At 39.0% G+C, this 15,885-nt stretch overlaps 1 protein-coding gene across 2 annotated transcripts in view; it reads right to left on the bottom strand.

Annotated features, from left to right (window-relative positions):
* Positions 1-15,885, bottom strand: part of B4GALNT4 (beta-1,4-N-acetyl-galactosaminyltransferase 4) — a 205,104-nt gene that overhangs the window by 91,805 nt on the left and 97,414 nt on the right. For both annotated transcript variants that reach the window (XM_014070640.2, XM_014070639.2), the window contains exon 2: positions 3,111-3,226. In XM_014070640.2, the coding sequence (XP_013926115.2) occupies positions 3,111-3,226 (116 nt within the window). The remainder of the gene's footprint in view (positions 1-3,110; positions 3,227-15,885) is intronic.

Raw genomic sequence — 15,885 nt, 5'->3', positions numbered from 1 at the left:
TATTCTTCATTAACACATCCAACTTTGTCAATATTTTCTCTTCTACAGATAATCCTCAACTTGTGACCAAATAAATCCCAATAAATCCCAAAATTTGTGTTGTTAAGTGAGACATTTTTGAAATGAGTTTTGCCTCATTTTACGAACTTTCTTGCCACAACTGTTAAGTGAATAACTGTAGTCGACAAGCTAGTAACCCGATTGTTAAGAGAATCTGGCTTCCACATTGACTTTGCTTGTCAGAAGGTCGCAAAAGGTGATCACACGACCTTGGGACACAGCAATGGTCATAAATATGAACCCGTTTCCAAGCATCTGAATTTTGATGATATGATCATGGGGATGCTGCAAAGGTCATAACTGTGAAAGACAGTCATAAGTCCCTTTTTTCAGTGCCATTGCAAGTTTGAACAATCACTAAATGAACAGTTGTAACTCGAAGACTACCTCTATTCTGAGATGCTGATGCCTTTCAGATAATCACCACCAGTGGTGGGTTCCGGATCCCGGTGCAACTGGTACGGTGCAACAGGGCTGGGCAGCATGCGTGCACATGTGCACAGTGCACGCATGCGTACTTACCCCCTGCGAGGCCTCCGTGATGCTCCAGCTGCTCAATGAAGCATCGTGCAGGCGCCATACGCTCCATGCACATGCGTGGAATCCCCAAACAGCTCAAATACAGATAAGGAGCGCGGGCGGGCCCTCTGGAGCACCATACTGGAACGGTACCTGGTGCTCCCAGCAGGCACCGGTATGCCCGTAACAGTGTTTACTGGTTGTATCCCACCACTGATCACCACTATCACAAGGGAAGTATCACTGGTAGGCACAAAATCATTCCCCTCCCTTTCAGATCAAGCTCTTTAAGTGTCAATTTGCTTTCTATTTCCAGCCAGGGTAAAGAACAGTTCTGGTAGAGCCAAAGCTTCATCATAAAGCAACGTGCTAACAGGAGCTTTAATGGAGTCCTTGGTGCTCTTTATACTTAGCTATTTGCTTGCAGACATTCCATTAGGTGATGAATGAAACATTCTGCAAAGAAACAACCAAGATCAGAGAGTACCAGGGACTCCACCGTTCAACCCTGAACTATAGATATTCTCTTCTACAGGAGTGTTAATGTCTTCTCTTAACCAGCCTTATGAGACAATTTAATAAGGTAGCTCTGCAACTTCAGCTGACAAAAGCCCAGCTAATTTTTCCTCCAGCTCTCAAGCGCCAGCTGCCAAGTCCAGTAAATTGCTGCTTAAAGAACAATCCCTCCCAGCACCCCTCAAAAAAAAAACTTTTAAAAAAAGTCCAATATGTTATAGCTTGGGTCTCTTTAATTGACACAGATATTTCTTTAGGGACGTTGATGTCACAATTACTTTAATTCCAATTTTAAATTGTCATGGAACTTGACCTCAGCAACCAACCCTCTTCCCCCCACCCTTTGCAAGAGACACAAACCATTATTAGAGAAAATTTCCCAGGGGAAAGGGGGAAAAATAACATGGAAAATGTTAATACTGGAGGTCAGGAACAAATCTGTACAGATTATTAATCATGCTGAAATACATTATGTTAAATGCAACAGGATGAAATATCTTGCTAAACCACCCTTTACTAATAACCAGGGCGAAAATCTAGCCAACAGTCTAAGCCAGGTGTCACTGACTTTCAGACCATATATCAATACCTAAATAAAACCAAGGCATGCTTGTATTTTAGTCTTTACCGTCTGTGTAATATTGCAGGGGTCTGTAATTGCATCTGACAGTTTGACAGTAGTGCTAATAACCCCTGCCCTTCTTAACATCCTGGAAAAGAGAGTCTTCCTTCAACCATTCTGGCTTCACAGAGTACAGTCATACAATTTCTCACTGTTTTCTTGTTATTTTTAAAAACATGGCTAGGCTGTTTGTGGATGCCTTCAAGTCAGTCTTGCCTCCTGAAAACTGCCTGGGCAAGTCCAGGCGTTTTTCTTGACAACATTTTTGGAAATGCTATGCTGCTGCCTCCTTCCTAGAGCTGAGACAGAATGACTGGTCCAAAGTCACCACCAACTACCTTTGCACCAAAGGCAGGACTAGGAACCCCCGTCTCCCAGTTTCTTGGCTGGTACCTTTAGCCATTTCACCAAATTGGCTCTCTTACCGCTGTATTAAGCCATGATGTGAGAACCCAGAAACTGTGGCTTTTAAAAAAACAGTGTATTGCTTAGCATGGCAAGTGGTTTTGGCCACTATATGAACCTAATCAATCTGAGATCAGAAAGTTTCTTTGATTTTCTTTAGTTCTAGACAAAAATCAGAGTCCAAAGCATTGCACCTTCAGAAGGTGAAGAAGAGTTTTGGTCTCCAAGTTTGAGGGAAGGTGCAGATTATTTGCCTATGGAGATTCTTGGTCATCTAGGTCATGGTTGTCCCAAAGGTGCTTTTTCAAGAGGCAACTGGACTTTCTTGTTTTTGCCACAGAAAGTCCAGTTGCCCCTTGAAAAAGCACATTTGGGATGTGCAGATTCTTCTTTGCACCAATAGCTTTTGGAGCATGTAGTGACAGAGGCTGATCTTCTGGCTGTATCTAAGCTCAGAAATGGAGGAGAAATGGAGCACCATCCATCGCCTTATACAGGACTTCAGAGAAACTCTAGATAGGAGAAATGGGGGACCTGTGACCCATCCAGAATGAACTCAAGTTCCTGTTAGCAGCAACCCATCATGTTTGGGGGTGGTGGGAGCAGGAGCATACCATCCTCCTCTTTTGGGGTATTTTGCAATCACAATTGCAAATTTTCATTGACCCAAAGTAGTCTCCTGTGGATCCCAAGTAATTCATCTAGACACCATTAACATATGGTGTTTTCTGCTTAAAATTGATAAAATCTTCCTAGTCCTGGCACTTCTGGCTTTCTGGCTGATGTCTACATCATGCTCAGACTTCAAAGCACTTCTTTATAGGCACACACACACCCCATCCTCAAGCCTACTGGAATCAGGAAAAATCACTTCTTTATTTTCCTATTATTCTAGCAATCTACTCCCCACACAATCATGATTAGAGATCTTTATTTCTCAATAAGTAACAAGGAGAAAAAGCACAAAGCCAGGCACAAATGAAGTTACCATCTGCTCATCTTCCCGGCTCTCACTGGAGTCCTCAGCCTTCCTATGAGGAGAGGGCACATGGGCCCCAGCTGCTCGCTTGCCAGGGTCTGTCTCTTCTCCCAGTCGCTCACCATCTGCAAAAGAAAAAGCAGATGCATTGCAAGCCATGAGAAGACAGCGCACAGAGACAAGGGCTGCACCAACCCTCGCCCTGTCTGATGCTAGTCTTCCACCTCCAGTGAGAGTGAATACAGGAATTAATCCATTATTGAGCAAGCCGCCCATATGATTATTGTCATTTTTATGTATCGTTGTATGTTTTATGTTTTTAATATTGGAATGCTTAGCCACTTGAAGCCTTTGGAATAGCACAGAATACAAATGCCTGCAAATAAATAAATACATACGTTATCCTTTCTGAAATTGATCTGCAAAAACAATAAACTCTGCAAGGGTTCCAGTGACAACAATCACAACCTAATAGTTCTTCAAAAGGCCCCTGGGTGCTTGGGTCATTAACTCTCGGGGGGGGGGGGGCTACTCTGGATCCCTTCCAGATGTTGAGTTTATAATGCAATAAATATGCTACTGTTCATATTGTATTTGAAATCTGAATGCATTGTCCCTCAAAGTAATGCCTTTGTAATGTTGTCCAATACTCCAGCTAGAATATTTTTTCCTCACTGCATTGGGGCTTTTTTTTATGTTACATTTATTTCCCTTTTTTTCCTCCTCTGTCCAGGAACTTAAGGCAGCATATACTAGAATGTCACCTCATTTTATCAACAAAATAAATAATCCTGTGAAATAGGTTTGGATTCAGACAGAATCACTCACCCAAAATCACCCGGTGAGTTTTCGTGGTAAGCATGGTTGGATCTCTGTAGACATTTTCCAACACTTTAAGCACTATGTCAACTATCTCCCTAGTTTCTCCCAGATTGCTTTCTGGCGTTTAGCATTGTAATTTAAAAGCAAACAGAAAATAAGGTTACAGTGTACAGTGTACAGTTCTTCCCAGTAATGCATCATGTTTCTATAAAGTTGATTTTGTTTTCAAGAGTTTTAAAAGTTCTTTGAAGGGAATTTACTTTCTCTCACCCAACCACTGAATTTTGTCTCTTCCAGCTTATAAAAAGAAAAGTGAGACACGATCTCCTGCAACAAAGCTGAAGATTTATAAATTTATTGTGCGGGGGGGGGGGGATATTGGGTGATTAGTACTTGAAACAGGCTAGTGTTTGTGCAGCATTAACAGGAGAAATTTCCTGCAAAGTGATAACCTTAGGACGTGGGGAGAACAGATGGAGAAAACAGGTAGAGAAAAACTTACAGTAATAAAATGTTCATGTCCAAACAAACAAAAATTCACTTGAGCTAGTTAAGAGTGATATAGATATTTCTTTTCAATCAAAATGAGAAATATATTGAATCTACTGAAGTACCATTGGACATTTATGGAATTTGCTAGTATCCACCTCAACATGTATTAGGGAAGAGTGTTTACAAAAAATGTTACAGCAGCAACAATTTGTTTATTGTTACTTTAAATCATTCATGAACAATGATAACATGAAATAATGCTTGAATTTGTGCTCTGCAAACATAGATAGATTTAAATAGCTTCTTGGACTTCTAAGATTAAGAGAGCAGACAAATTTAGAATGAGCCATACAACCCTCCTCTGAGGGCATTGTTTCATCTTAAATTAGGCCAATTAACATTGATATTCTCGACTTCATTCTCTCATGCATTTTCATGCCCCCTTTAATACAGGATACGAAACCCCTAAAACTAGCACAGCTGGTGAGATTACAGACACTGCAATTATCCATGCCAAATCACAATGCCATCATCTGCTTCATGTAAACATCTACTACTTACTGTTCTAAATAGAGGTAGCTCAGTCTTTGGGACCAGACTTCGCCAGTGCAATAACGTATGTGCATGGCAGCATAAGTACTAAAAAAACACCCCTTCCTTTATAAACTGGTTTTACTGATTTATTTTGGCATGTAATGAAGATAGCTGTAAAATCTGATGAGTTCTTCCCTTCTGTGAAGACTTATTACAGAGGTAAGGAACTAGCGTTCCTTGAAATGCTACTGAGTCACAATTCCCAAAAATTTCGTCACAATCACAATTCCCAACAACCTTGCCCACTGTCAGTAGTGAAGAAGGTTGGGAGTTGAGAAACATGGAGTTGAGAAACAGGAACATCTGGAATATTCTAGATTCTCTGGTTTATTGAAATGCAAGTAAAAATTATGGAGTAAATGAAAAGGAAATAGGGCTTATCATTTATTGATCTTATTTATTTGATGTGCCATTTTTTGTGGAAAATGAATATTCAAGTAAGCTTAAAGGTCAGACAAAACACTCAGAGTACAAAAAAGCCAATTAAATTAAAACATGAATAATAAAATAATTGGCCATCAAATAGTCAAGGGAAATAAGAGCTCCATTAAAATCTGCCTTGGCTCTTCTGTATTTGGAGCGCTCTTCAATTCTGAGGCCCAGCCTTGAAAATTACAAGGCTGGAATTGTTTCAGAGGAGAAGTATCAAATAATAAGGGGTTTGGAATCCAAGCTTTGGGAAGGGATAAAGGTGCTGTACATATAGCTTGCAAAAGAAAAGATGAAGGGGAGTTATGATAACAGTGGCCCAACATCTAAAAGCTTGTGAGCTGCAACTCTTATTTTCTGTTCAAGCCAATACAGAATAAGCAGTAACAAGTTGAAATAATAAAAAAAGGCTGGATATTGGGTCGACTTTCCTGGTGGAAAAACTATTAAGTGGTGGAAGAAGCTGCCGAGAACAGGGGTAAACAATTCAACAGTTTGTTGAAAGTATCATGGACAGCAGTAGATTGGGGAGACATCACCATACTGATAGTGAACCAGTTTAAATCACTAAATGAACTTCCCTAATGGTTTAATGTACATGTTGAACAGCATGGAGAGAAGATGGGCTTATATGGGACAACACCATATTGTCCCATATAAGCCCATCAGTCAATAGTTTAAGTATGAAATATCAGTTCCACACATCATCATGGCCTGACAGGAAGAACATGAAAAATCAAGCTCAGGACTGAGAATCTGGAGAAGAAACTTCAGGTATGTCAGCCTCAGGAAAAATCACATGAGGCCAATTAAACACAAGCAACATCTAAGCAGTTCAAAGAGTCAGAGGAGGAGAATGTAAGTAAGACCTTCCAGCCCACACAGACAGTGAATAGAAGGGAGAGCAGAATAGAGGTCTATTAGGCTTCTCACCGAGAAGTAAATCTTTCTATTTTTGACAGCTGGCTGCAGTCTATAAAAGAATCTATTCCGCCTTTGTTCTCTTTGCTGGAGACAATATCTGACATCCAGCTTGTGCATGATATTTGTGTCTGGATTTCTGCTTCTTGGATCTCTAATCTTTGGATTGGCTGACAACTTTGACCTGGCTCTAAACTGACCTTTGCCTTCATTTGGGACCTGGACAATTCTTCAGCATGCTCCCGTTCTCAAAGCAAACCTTGCAGGCAAGAGAGAGGAGAAAGGAGAGAGAGAGAGGAGAAAGGAGAGAGAGAGAGGAGAAAGGAGAGAGAGAGAGGAGAAAGGAGAGAGGAGAAAGGAGAGAGAGAGGAGAAAGGAGAGAGAGTGAGTGCAAATACATTCTTCTCAGGCTTGGTGAGAGCAAATCCCAAAGGGCTGCCCTAGCACTCGTCTCAGTAATCCTCATCTCACAGAGAGTTGGGTTTACCCCAACAAATGGCAGTGGTTCTGCAAACATCTCCTTTCTTACGGTGATGCTGAGCTGCGTGCCTTTTCTCATCCATCCATTGTTTAATTACACATAACACAGAGTAAGAATTAGGAAAGCTTCCAGCCAATGCATTAATAAGTACCCTCTCAAGCACATGGGCAAGTGCTCAGCAACACCATTCAGCTGGTAACACCAAGGAGCTTGGCATCCTTGGGCAACCCTGCCTTCATAACTGCTGCCCGCCAAGACTGCTGCATTCATGCTCTGAATGACTCCTCTTTATGTTTAGGTGTTTCTTTATTCTCCAGAGAATTCAATTCCAGAATGGGCAAGGAGTACAAATGATTGCAAAACATGAGTACCATGGAGGATTAGCTCTTGCTTGGGAAGAAGCCATCTGCCTGCCAAAATCAAATCATTTTTGTAACATCTAAACAAGGTTCCCCTTTCTTTCTTTCCTTCCTTCCCTGTCTAGTTACTTTCTCTCTGCAATGTCCCCTCCATCAATTTTGTTTCCCCCTATTTCCCCCCCAGTTTGCAGCTATTCTTTCCTCCATTCTCTTTTTATCCTTCCTTTGGATGCTTTCTGCTAGAAGGATGGAGAGTAAAATGTGTTTGTACTTTTTCAGTGGAAAATATTTTTTTAAAGGCAAATTTGTTTTAATAAATATTTTTTAAATCTGCCCTTGCTTTTTTCTACAGAATGGCTTCTGGCAGGTGTGTGTGTGTGTGTGTGTGTGTGTGTGTGTGTGTGCTTCTCATATATAGTACAGGTAATCCTTAACTTATGACCACAATTGAGCCCAGAATTTATGTTGCTAAGTGAAAAATTTGTTAAAAGTGAGTTTTAAAAATGCGACTTTTCCTGCCACGTTTGTTAAGTGAATCACTGTAGTTGTTCACCTAATAACACAGTTGTTACATGAATCTGCTTCTCTGTTGACTTTGCTTATCAGAAGGTTGCAAAAGGTCATCACATGATCCCGGGACCCTGCAACCATCATAAATATGAACCAATGTAGAGATGTTATTAATTTCTTTATTTCTTTTTTCTCAATAGATCTTAGACTGTGTTTGTTAAAAATCTATACCGTGGGAAGTCGGGAGAGGGAGGAGGAGGGGGGGAGGGTGGAGGGTGGAGGGAGGGATGGATATACATTAGGCTAGACACGAAGTGTTAGTTCTCAATGCAATGTGACTTCACATGTATACTGTTTTTCTCTAATTTTTCTTTAAAAATAGGATAAGCCAAATACATTAACATATAGTGGAAATACACCGAGGGGAGGAGGAGTAGGAAAGAAGAAAGATGGGTAGAAAGGGATGGGAGAGAGGGTGGGGGGGAAGGCGAAAGGGAAGGGGGGAGCAGATCTGGAGAGAGGAGTGGTAGAGGGCGAGGGGAAGTAGGGTAGACGGGGATGATGGAGGGAAGATAGAAAGGTGGAGGGTGGTGGAAGAAAGAGGTGTATGGAGGATGGAAGAGGTATATTGGGCTTTTATTTTCTGGGGCATTGTCGACAAGAGGAATTGATGCAATTACTGTTTAATACTGTACGGGGTACACATGTGAGTGTATGAAAATGAAAATAAAATATACTAAAGACAAATAATAATAATAATAATAATAATAATAATAATAATAATAATAATAATAGACATGGTTGCTTGGTAAATAAATAAATAAATAAATAAATAGTTGCCAAGCATCCGAATGTAAATCACGTGACCATGGGGATGCTGCAACAGTCATAAGTGTGAAAAATGGTCATAACTCACTTTTTTCAGTATCATCGTAACTTCAAAGGGTTACTAAACGAATTGTAAGTCAAGAACTACCTGTATGTGCAGACACAGGGAGAGAGAGAAAGCAAGATTGGTTTCAGCTACTACAGACAACCTTAAGTTGACACGGTAAGGAAACTGGGTGCACAATTTATGTTCATGCTTATCTTTACCTTTCCTGTTTATGCTTCCACTTTTGGAAGGTCATCTTAGATTCATGCTTTTCCTTTTGCATAAAGATAGCCTAGAACTGAAGGATGTGATATCAATTATGTCCTATACAAGTGCTGTGTTTGAAGCAAAAGGAATTCTGCTCAAATGATTGGGATATACAGGCAATTCTCATATGCTACTGAGAAGGTGAGAATAGCTTTAAAAAAAACATTTTCCCCAGACAGGAAATATATATTTTAAATCCCAAAGTACTATTTAGAATGATAGCTAAGATTAGTATATATTCCATCTCCCCTTGTTTCTATTTAGTCTTTCCAACCTACTCAATAGCCACTCTTCTTCAGGTGATTACTAATGCTCAAATACTGAGGCAAATTTGAAAAATTGTACCAAGCAGCTTAAAGTATTTTACAGATGAGAGACAGAAAATAGCAGCAAACAAGCAATTTGTAGATGCATTCAAAGATGTGTGACTCAGCACTGATAGTAATTCTTCCATCTGTCCCTAAATTGTAGTATAAGACGGCATAAGCTTGGTTTGCTACTGAACAGATTGGCAACTTTTCTGTGTATATGTGATCTAAGATGTGCACAGCAAGTGAAAAAAACACACTTTCATTTCCCACAACAAAAGGTCAGTTCTGTCAATGAAAAGCCAACTAAGGGCAGGGTTTAAAGCTTAGTAACATTTGTGACGACAGGCCCCACCAAATGACAGGAACTTCAAGACTGGCTTTTCCAAATCTCAACAATAAAGACAGCTGGAATGTCTACGAGTTATTTCTTAATTGTTTACATATAAATAGCATGTTACCCACCTAGAAGAAAACTTTTGCAACTACAAACAGAAGGGCTATAAAGAAATATAATAGACAACCTGGCTTTTCTGGAACATAATTAAGACCACACAGTGCTTATGTATCATCCTTCCAGCTGAAGCTTGAAAGGCAGCTCTTAAGTATAAATATATAAATAAAACAAATCAAGTTATCCTTTGTTAAAAGCATACCTAATTTAGGATGGCCTTGTAAAGCTTGACAATTTTACAGATGACTGGAAATGTTTTGTGTTGACCAATAGAATCCTTTGACTAAGTAAGACTCAATGGGAGGACCCATTATTAAATGGCAGTTTTAAGTGGCCTAAGAATTTGCATACAGTAACCACAGCACTGATTGATGAAAGTAATGAAGGGTGCTGCAGGTTACTATCTACCTATTGATGAGCCTTGGTATATAGAGGATTGAGACTGGAGTGTAAAAGGAGAAATGGTAAACTACCACAAACTAATGAATAAAATGAAAGAAAGAACACAGACATGCTGTATGCCTGTCAAACCAAGAGAAAGGCCAACTAGATAATAAATCTGGATGAAGGAGGTCAGATCATGTTCAGTGGAGTTGATGAACACAGGGAAGTGAAGCTGCAGGTTAATTAGTGAGAGCTAGACTATATGCCAGAAAGTGAATTGCAATCATCTGGGTTGTCATGGAAGCATATAAAAACAAAACTTCAGTGCATGTTATTATGCTCCAGTGAAGGGTTAGAATAAAAGAACCAGGGATGTGTTTGGGAACAACTGTGCAATATTCTGAATGAATGTGATCTATTGGGGAAATTATTCTGCTTGGAGACATGAATGGATGGATGAGAAAGCAATGAGAAAGTTCAGAAAAAGATATTGGATCATTCAGAAACCCAAGTACTAATGAGAATTGTGACTTTTTAATGAAATATTTGCTTATTTCACATTACACAGTTCCGCATAAACCTTTTGTACATACACAGAACAAAGGAATTAATGTAACTCTTAAAACATAACTGATTTGATTTCTGTTTATGAAGAAAGACTGAATTTACCAAGATGGTGAAGGTGATGAGAATGCTGAATGTGCGACAGATCATTTTCTAGTACTTCCAAGACATGGAAGAAAATGAAATATATGAAATAAACTAGAGTGAAAGTGGAATTACTGTAGAAATAGAAAGTTCAAGCCCTGAATGAAACAATATTAAAGACAGATTCATCTCCTCACAAGATGAATGGGAAGTGAAGACAAGAAAAAAGAGGAGATGAGGAAACTGCTTGGAGAAGCAAAAAGAATAAAGCACCAAAGATGCCTACGGGGTTACACTAATAGGAAATAGTAAAAAGAATGCTGGGTAGAATAAGGAAGTGAAAGAGGCTGTGGATAAACTGCATAAAAGCTGCAAAATATGAAGGTGTGAGAAAGCTGGGATATCATCTGTATAGCAAGAAAAACATGAGAAAGTTGATTGAATATAACCAAAGATAACAAGGTAGCTAAGATCCAAGGATGCCAATAAAAAATAGTTTTGATTGGAAATAAAGAGCTGTTTTAAAAATATGAGATGGGAACTGTAAAAATGATTTGAGACAAAACTGAAGTGAGGTAATTTTGGAAGTCAGTCTTTGAGAGATTTGAACAGGAATAACAGAATTACATTGAAGGGGGAATCCAAATAAAAACTAAATACATTAACATCTCAGAAAAAAAATTAACTAAAAAAAGTCATAAATGATGTCAAAATAATGATGAATGGTAAGGTGTAAAAAGGCGTAACTAAGGAAAATGTTAAAACATGGGTACAACTTATTTATGAAGGGGCTCTGCAGTGAAATCTAATCCACCTTTGGTGAGATGGCTAGTTACATAAATTTAATTCATTTTTAAAAATTCTGAGTAAACATGTTGAATTAAATAATAAAAATGCACTTTTCAAATGGTTTTTTTCTGTAATCCAGGTGGCTCAATCTGAGAATCCTGCCACTTTGAGGTACCTGAAATTATTCCACCAGCTCCTTCATACTAGCCAAAGACTTGTACAGTAGACTAACATTATCACATAGCAATCTTGCCTCACATAATTAGTTCTGCAACTAGTGCTGCATAAAAACTGCACATCTTTTTTGTTGACCAAAGTTTGGTTTATTGATTCAAAGGCCTGAAAAAATAAAGAATGGCTGCTTGAACAAGACCTCCTCTCCAGACATGGTTATTCAGCAGACAAGCTGGAGCATCTTTTGTCCTTATGATACCTAAATAGTCTTTTTGCTAACGCATATTGAAGGTAGAATGCTGTCTTCTTGGTCATTTGAATTGGCTACAAATGCAGGATTCTTGTTCACCTGTGATCTTTGTCAGCCCCAAGCTTTGCTGGAAACTTCATTTATGTTGAGAACAATCATGCCAACTACTATAGGGCCATCTAAAAGAACAGGAAAAGTGCCTACTACTCCAGCCGTTAAAACTGGAATAGATACAATAGAGAGTATTCTTAGAGCACTAGATGTCAGCTAGGCTGCAACCATCAGAGATGGATCTTAATTGTATATTGGCAGGAAACTGCTCTCCTGTGTAACACAAATCCCATTGCCAAAGAGAGCTTCCATCACTCAAACTCACATTTACCACTCTTGAAGGGGAAAAGTACTCAATAAATGCTTCTGGAATGAAGACACTACAAACATAGCCCTCACTCACTTTAAATGATCTATCCAATCCATCTATTGATCTCAGCCTAAGATTTGGCACAAGCAAGGCAATTCTGGCCTTGGATGAACCAAATACAACACTACCATGCTGATCTGGATAAGTAATATATGGCATTTTCCCCAAATGTGCACACAAAGACAGCCGAGTCACATAAAGAGAAATAAACAAAACTTCAAATCCATCTGATATTAGCACAGATGTAACAATATGTACATTTTTCAATTTAATATTTGTACTTCTTCCAAACAGGACACTGGGAATTCCAGAGGGTAATGCTATATAAGAAACAATGCAAATAATATAATCATTACATCTATAAAGAGAGACATACAAACAAAGCATTCACAGTGGCAAGAGAGTAAAGCATAGCTAGAAAAATCTATCAGGCAGATATAAGACAAATATTAAGGGCAGCTCAAATAACCAGCCAGGGGAAAAAAATGAGACAAAAACAAACACAAGATTTCTCAGTTGATGTATTTTACACCCACAGTAAAGGTGACACTTTTTATTTTCAGAACTGGGGGAAGCATTCTTTGCCTCTGAATGCCGGTTGTAAAATGACACTAATGATATCTGCCACTAACAACTACATTCAATCTGTAGACTGACTCTGAAATACAGATTTCGTGCCTGAACCATCTGGCCTGAGTTTTCAACTTTTCTGTTTCTGTGCTGCTTTTTTTGTTTTTAAAACCACTATTTGGCCTGACAAAAATCTGGCACATTTTCATCCATTGTGGGTTTTCCTATTAAAGAAAACAGTAGAAGTGAAGTTGGTTGACCTTGAAAAAGCTAAGTTGTGTTGGACCTGATTAGCACGTGGATGGGAAACCAACTGGAAGAACCAGCTGCAACAGGTTCAAAATGGAGCAGAATTACTTTGTACATTCATTCACTTTGCATGCATTTAGAAAGGGACAGAGTAGTGGTGGGATTCAAAAATTTTTACTACCGGTTCTGTGGGCATGGCTTGGTGGGCAGTGGCAGAGGAAGGATATTGTAAAATCCTCATTCTCTCCTAATCAGCTGGGACTCGGGAGGCAGAGAATAGATGGGGGTGAGGGCAGTCAGAGGTGGTATTTATCGGTTTTATGAACTACTCAAAACTTTCGCTACCAGTTCTCCAGAACTGGTCAGAACCTGCTGAATACCACCTCTGGGGCAGGGCTTCAATTCACAGTTATATCAAAAACCAATGTGGAAGAAAACAATTGCAAACCATTCATGTACTTCTGCTAAGAAAAGAATACAGACCTGTCTATGAGACGTTTAGCTCAACTCAGCAGCAAGACTATTGAATGCACAAAAATGGAAGGGCACTTTGATTCCTACCATGGAAGAATGGTTGGAGAAGTTGTTGGAGTTGGCTGAAATTGCAAAACTGACTACTTTGATTAAAGAAAAGAACATAAGTACTTTTGTTTCCAAATGGAGACCGCTTCTGAACTTTGTACTTGATGTGGAAAAGAATGAAACTCTGGTTTTGGGTTTTACAGATTAGACTGATAGATCTTTACAGAAATGACTTGTTCATACTATTATGGAAAAGCAAAAAGTTGTGATTTGATGTTAATACTGTTATTTTACTGTAACAGAGGGAGTCAGAAGTCAATGCTTCTTTTTCTTTTCTTTTTCTCCCTATTTTTCCTCACTTCTCTTCCCCCTTTCCCCTCACTGCTCTTCTATTTACTTTTGTATTTTGTATTTTATAGTATTTTATAACTCAATAAAAATGTTTTTTAAAGAAATTTAGCTCAACTTAGGATAGAGGGATCTTTTTCACAAAAGCATTAATCACTTACAGATTTAGTGTCCTCCCACATAGATCACAGAATGTGGTCATTTTAATAAAACTCCTGAAAATTGAAGAATATTTATGCAACCAAGGAGATTTTATATCATTTAAGTAATCTCATTATGCCAACTGTATAAATTGATGCAAATGATGCAATTTGCATCATTAGTGTAATGACCATATCATGCAAATTGAAGTATAATTTGGCTTGCTGCAGATAAAGACCATTGAGCCAGATCTGGTAAATCAAGGTTTCACTATATGTTTAGTTTAATTTTACTAGAATTTCAGTTTTTTCAATCTTCCTTTTCTATTGCTGACAGTAGATGTTTAAGTTATTGGTACTTACATTATTCAGCTGTAAGCCATCCAATTTGTTGTTTATGTGAGTAAGATAGAACTCTCATAAATAAATTAATTAAATAAACATCCTTATTTCTTTGTAAAATAGTAAAAGTTGTTCTGGTTCTATCTTCATAAAAGTTGAATGAAAGTTAACTAGATTGCATATTATTATGGCTGCCTAACACCAATGGAATCCAATATGTGTTATTTTTACTCCCTTACTAGAAATGATGGAGGACATTGACCAGATAATGTCTGGTTTCCTTTCATTTCTGGCTCAGATGATCTTCTTCTGACTAAGATTAGTCTTAGCCATTAAAAAAAGTAACTGAAGAAAAAAGAGATCAGAAAGATGAGGTCAATTAGCAGTTATTGTAAGACTCAATACTGGTATCTGCTGATTGCTGTTCTACCAATGGAATTCTGAGAATCTTCTTCTTAGATATGCCTTAACCCAAGAATTTCTCCTACAACCAAGCATATTTGCGAAAATACAATGTGTTTATTAAATTGATGTGCCACCCATTTCACTGCCAAGAGACTCTAGGCAAGTTAAAACATGATCAAACAACTATATAAATCATAGCATTTAAAACAGAGCATTACAATTCAAAATATTAAAAATTAACCCCCAAAACCCTTTAAAAAGGGACTTAAATGTAAACTGAGTGGAGGGTGGATCTTCTCCTAATCATCTAACCAACTCCAGAGTGAGACGCCCTCAATGGGGCCCCAACCCCGTTGTCAGAACTGTTTTCAGGCCCTTTTGGAAGGCCAAGAGGGAGAGATTAGATCAGTGGTGGGATTCAATTTTTTTTACTACCGGTTATGTGGGCATGGCTTGGTGGGCGTGGCTTGGTGGGCATGGCAGGGGAAGGTTACTGCAAAATCCCCATTCCCTCCCCACTCCAGGGGAAGGTTACAGCAAAATCGCCATTCCCTCCCGATCAGCTGGGACTTGGGAGGGCAGAGAATAGATGGGGGTGGGGCCAGTCAGAAATGGTATTTACCAGTTCTCCAAACTACTCAAAGTTTCTGCTACTGGTTCTCCAGAACTGGTCAGAACCTGCTAAATACCACCTCTGGAGCAGATCTCACCTCAAAAGGCAGGTTGTTCCTGGAGCTATGGCAGAGAAGGCTCCTCTCTTGGACCCCACTAGCTGGAATTCCTTGGCTGGCAGGGTCTGCAGCATGCCCCTTCTGCTGGACCAAGTGAGGCAGTCCAATCCTAATGAGGTACGATGGTTAACCTGGACCTATGCTAGGAATACTCTGTTTCCCTCCCAAAATACAGACTTTACCATTCATTACCCGAACTTTTATACACAGTCTGTCTTCATTGTGAAGTGAACAACTAAAACTCTTTCCTCTGAACAGTGAAGCTATTCTACGTTGAACATCTCAGCACAATGTGGAAGA

Source organism: Thamnophis sirtalis, unplaced genomic scaffold (genome assembly GCF_051295495.1).
Source record: "Thamnophis sirtalis isolate CommonGarterSnake01/CBP01778 unplaced genomic scaffold, rThaSir2_p1.2 scaffold_1, whole genome shotgun sequence".
NCBI lineage: Eukaryota > Metazoa > Chordata > Lepidosauria > Squamata > Natricidae > Thamnophis > Thamnophis sirtalis.
This window is presented reverse-complemented; position numbering and strand designations above follow the sequence as displayed.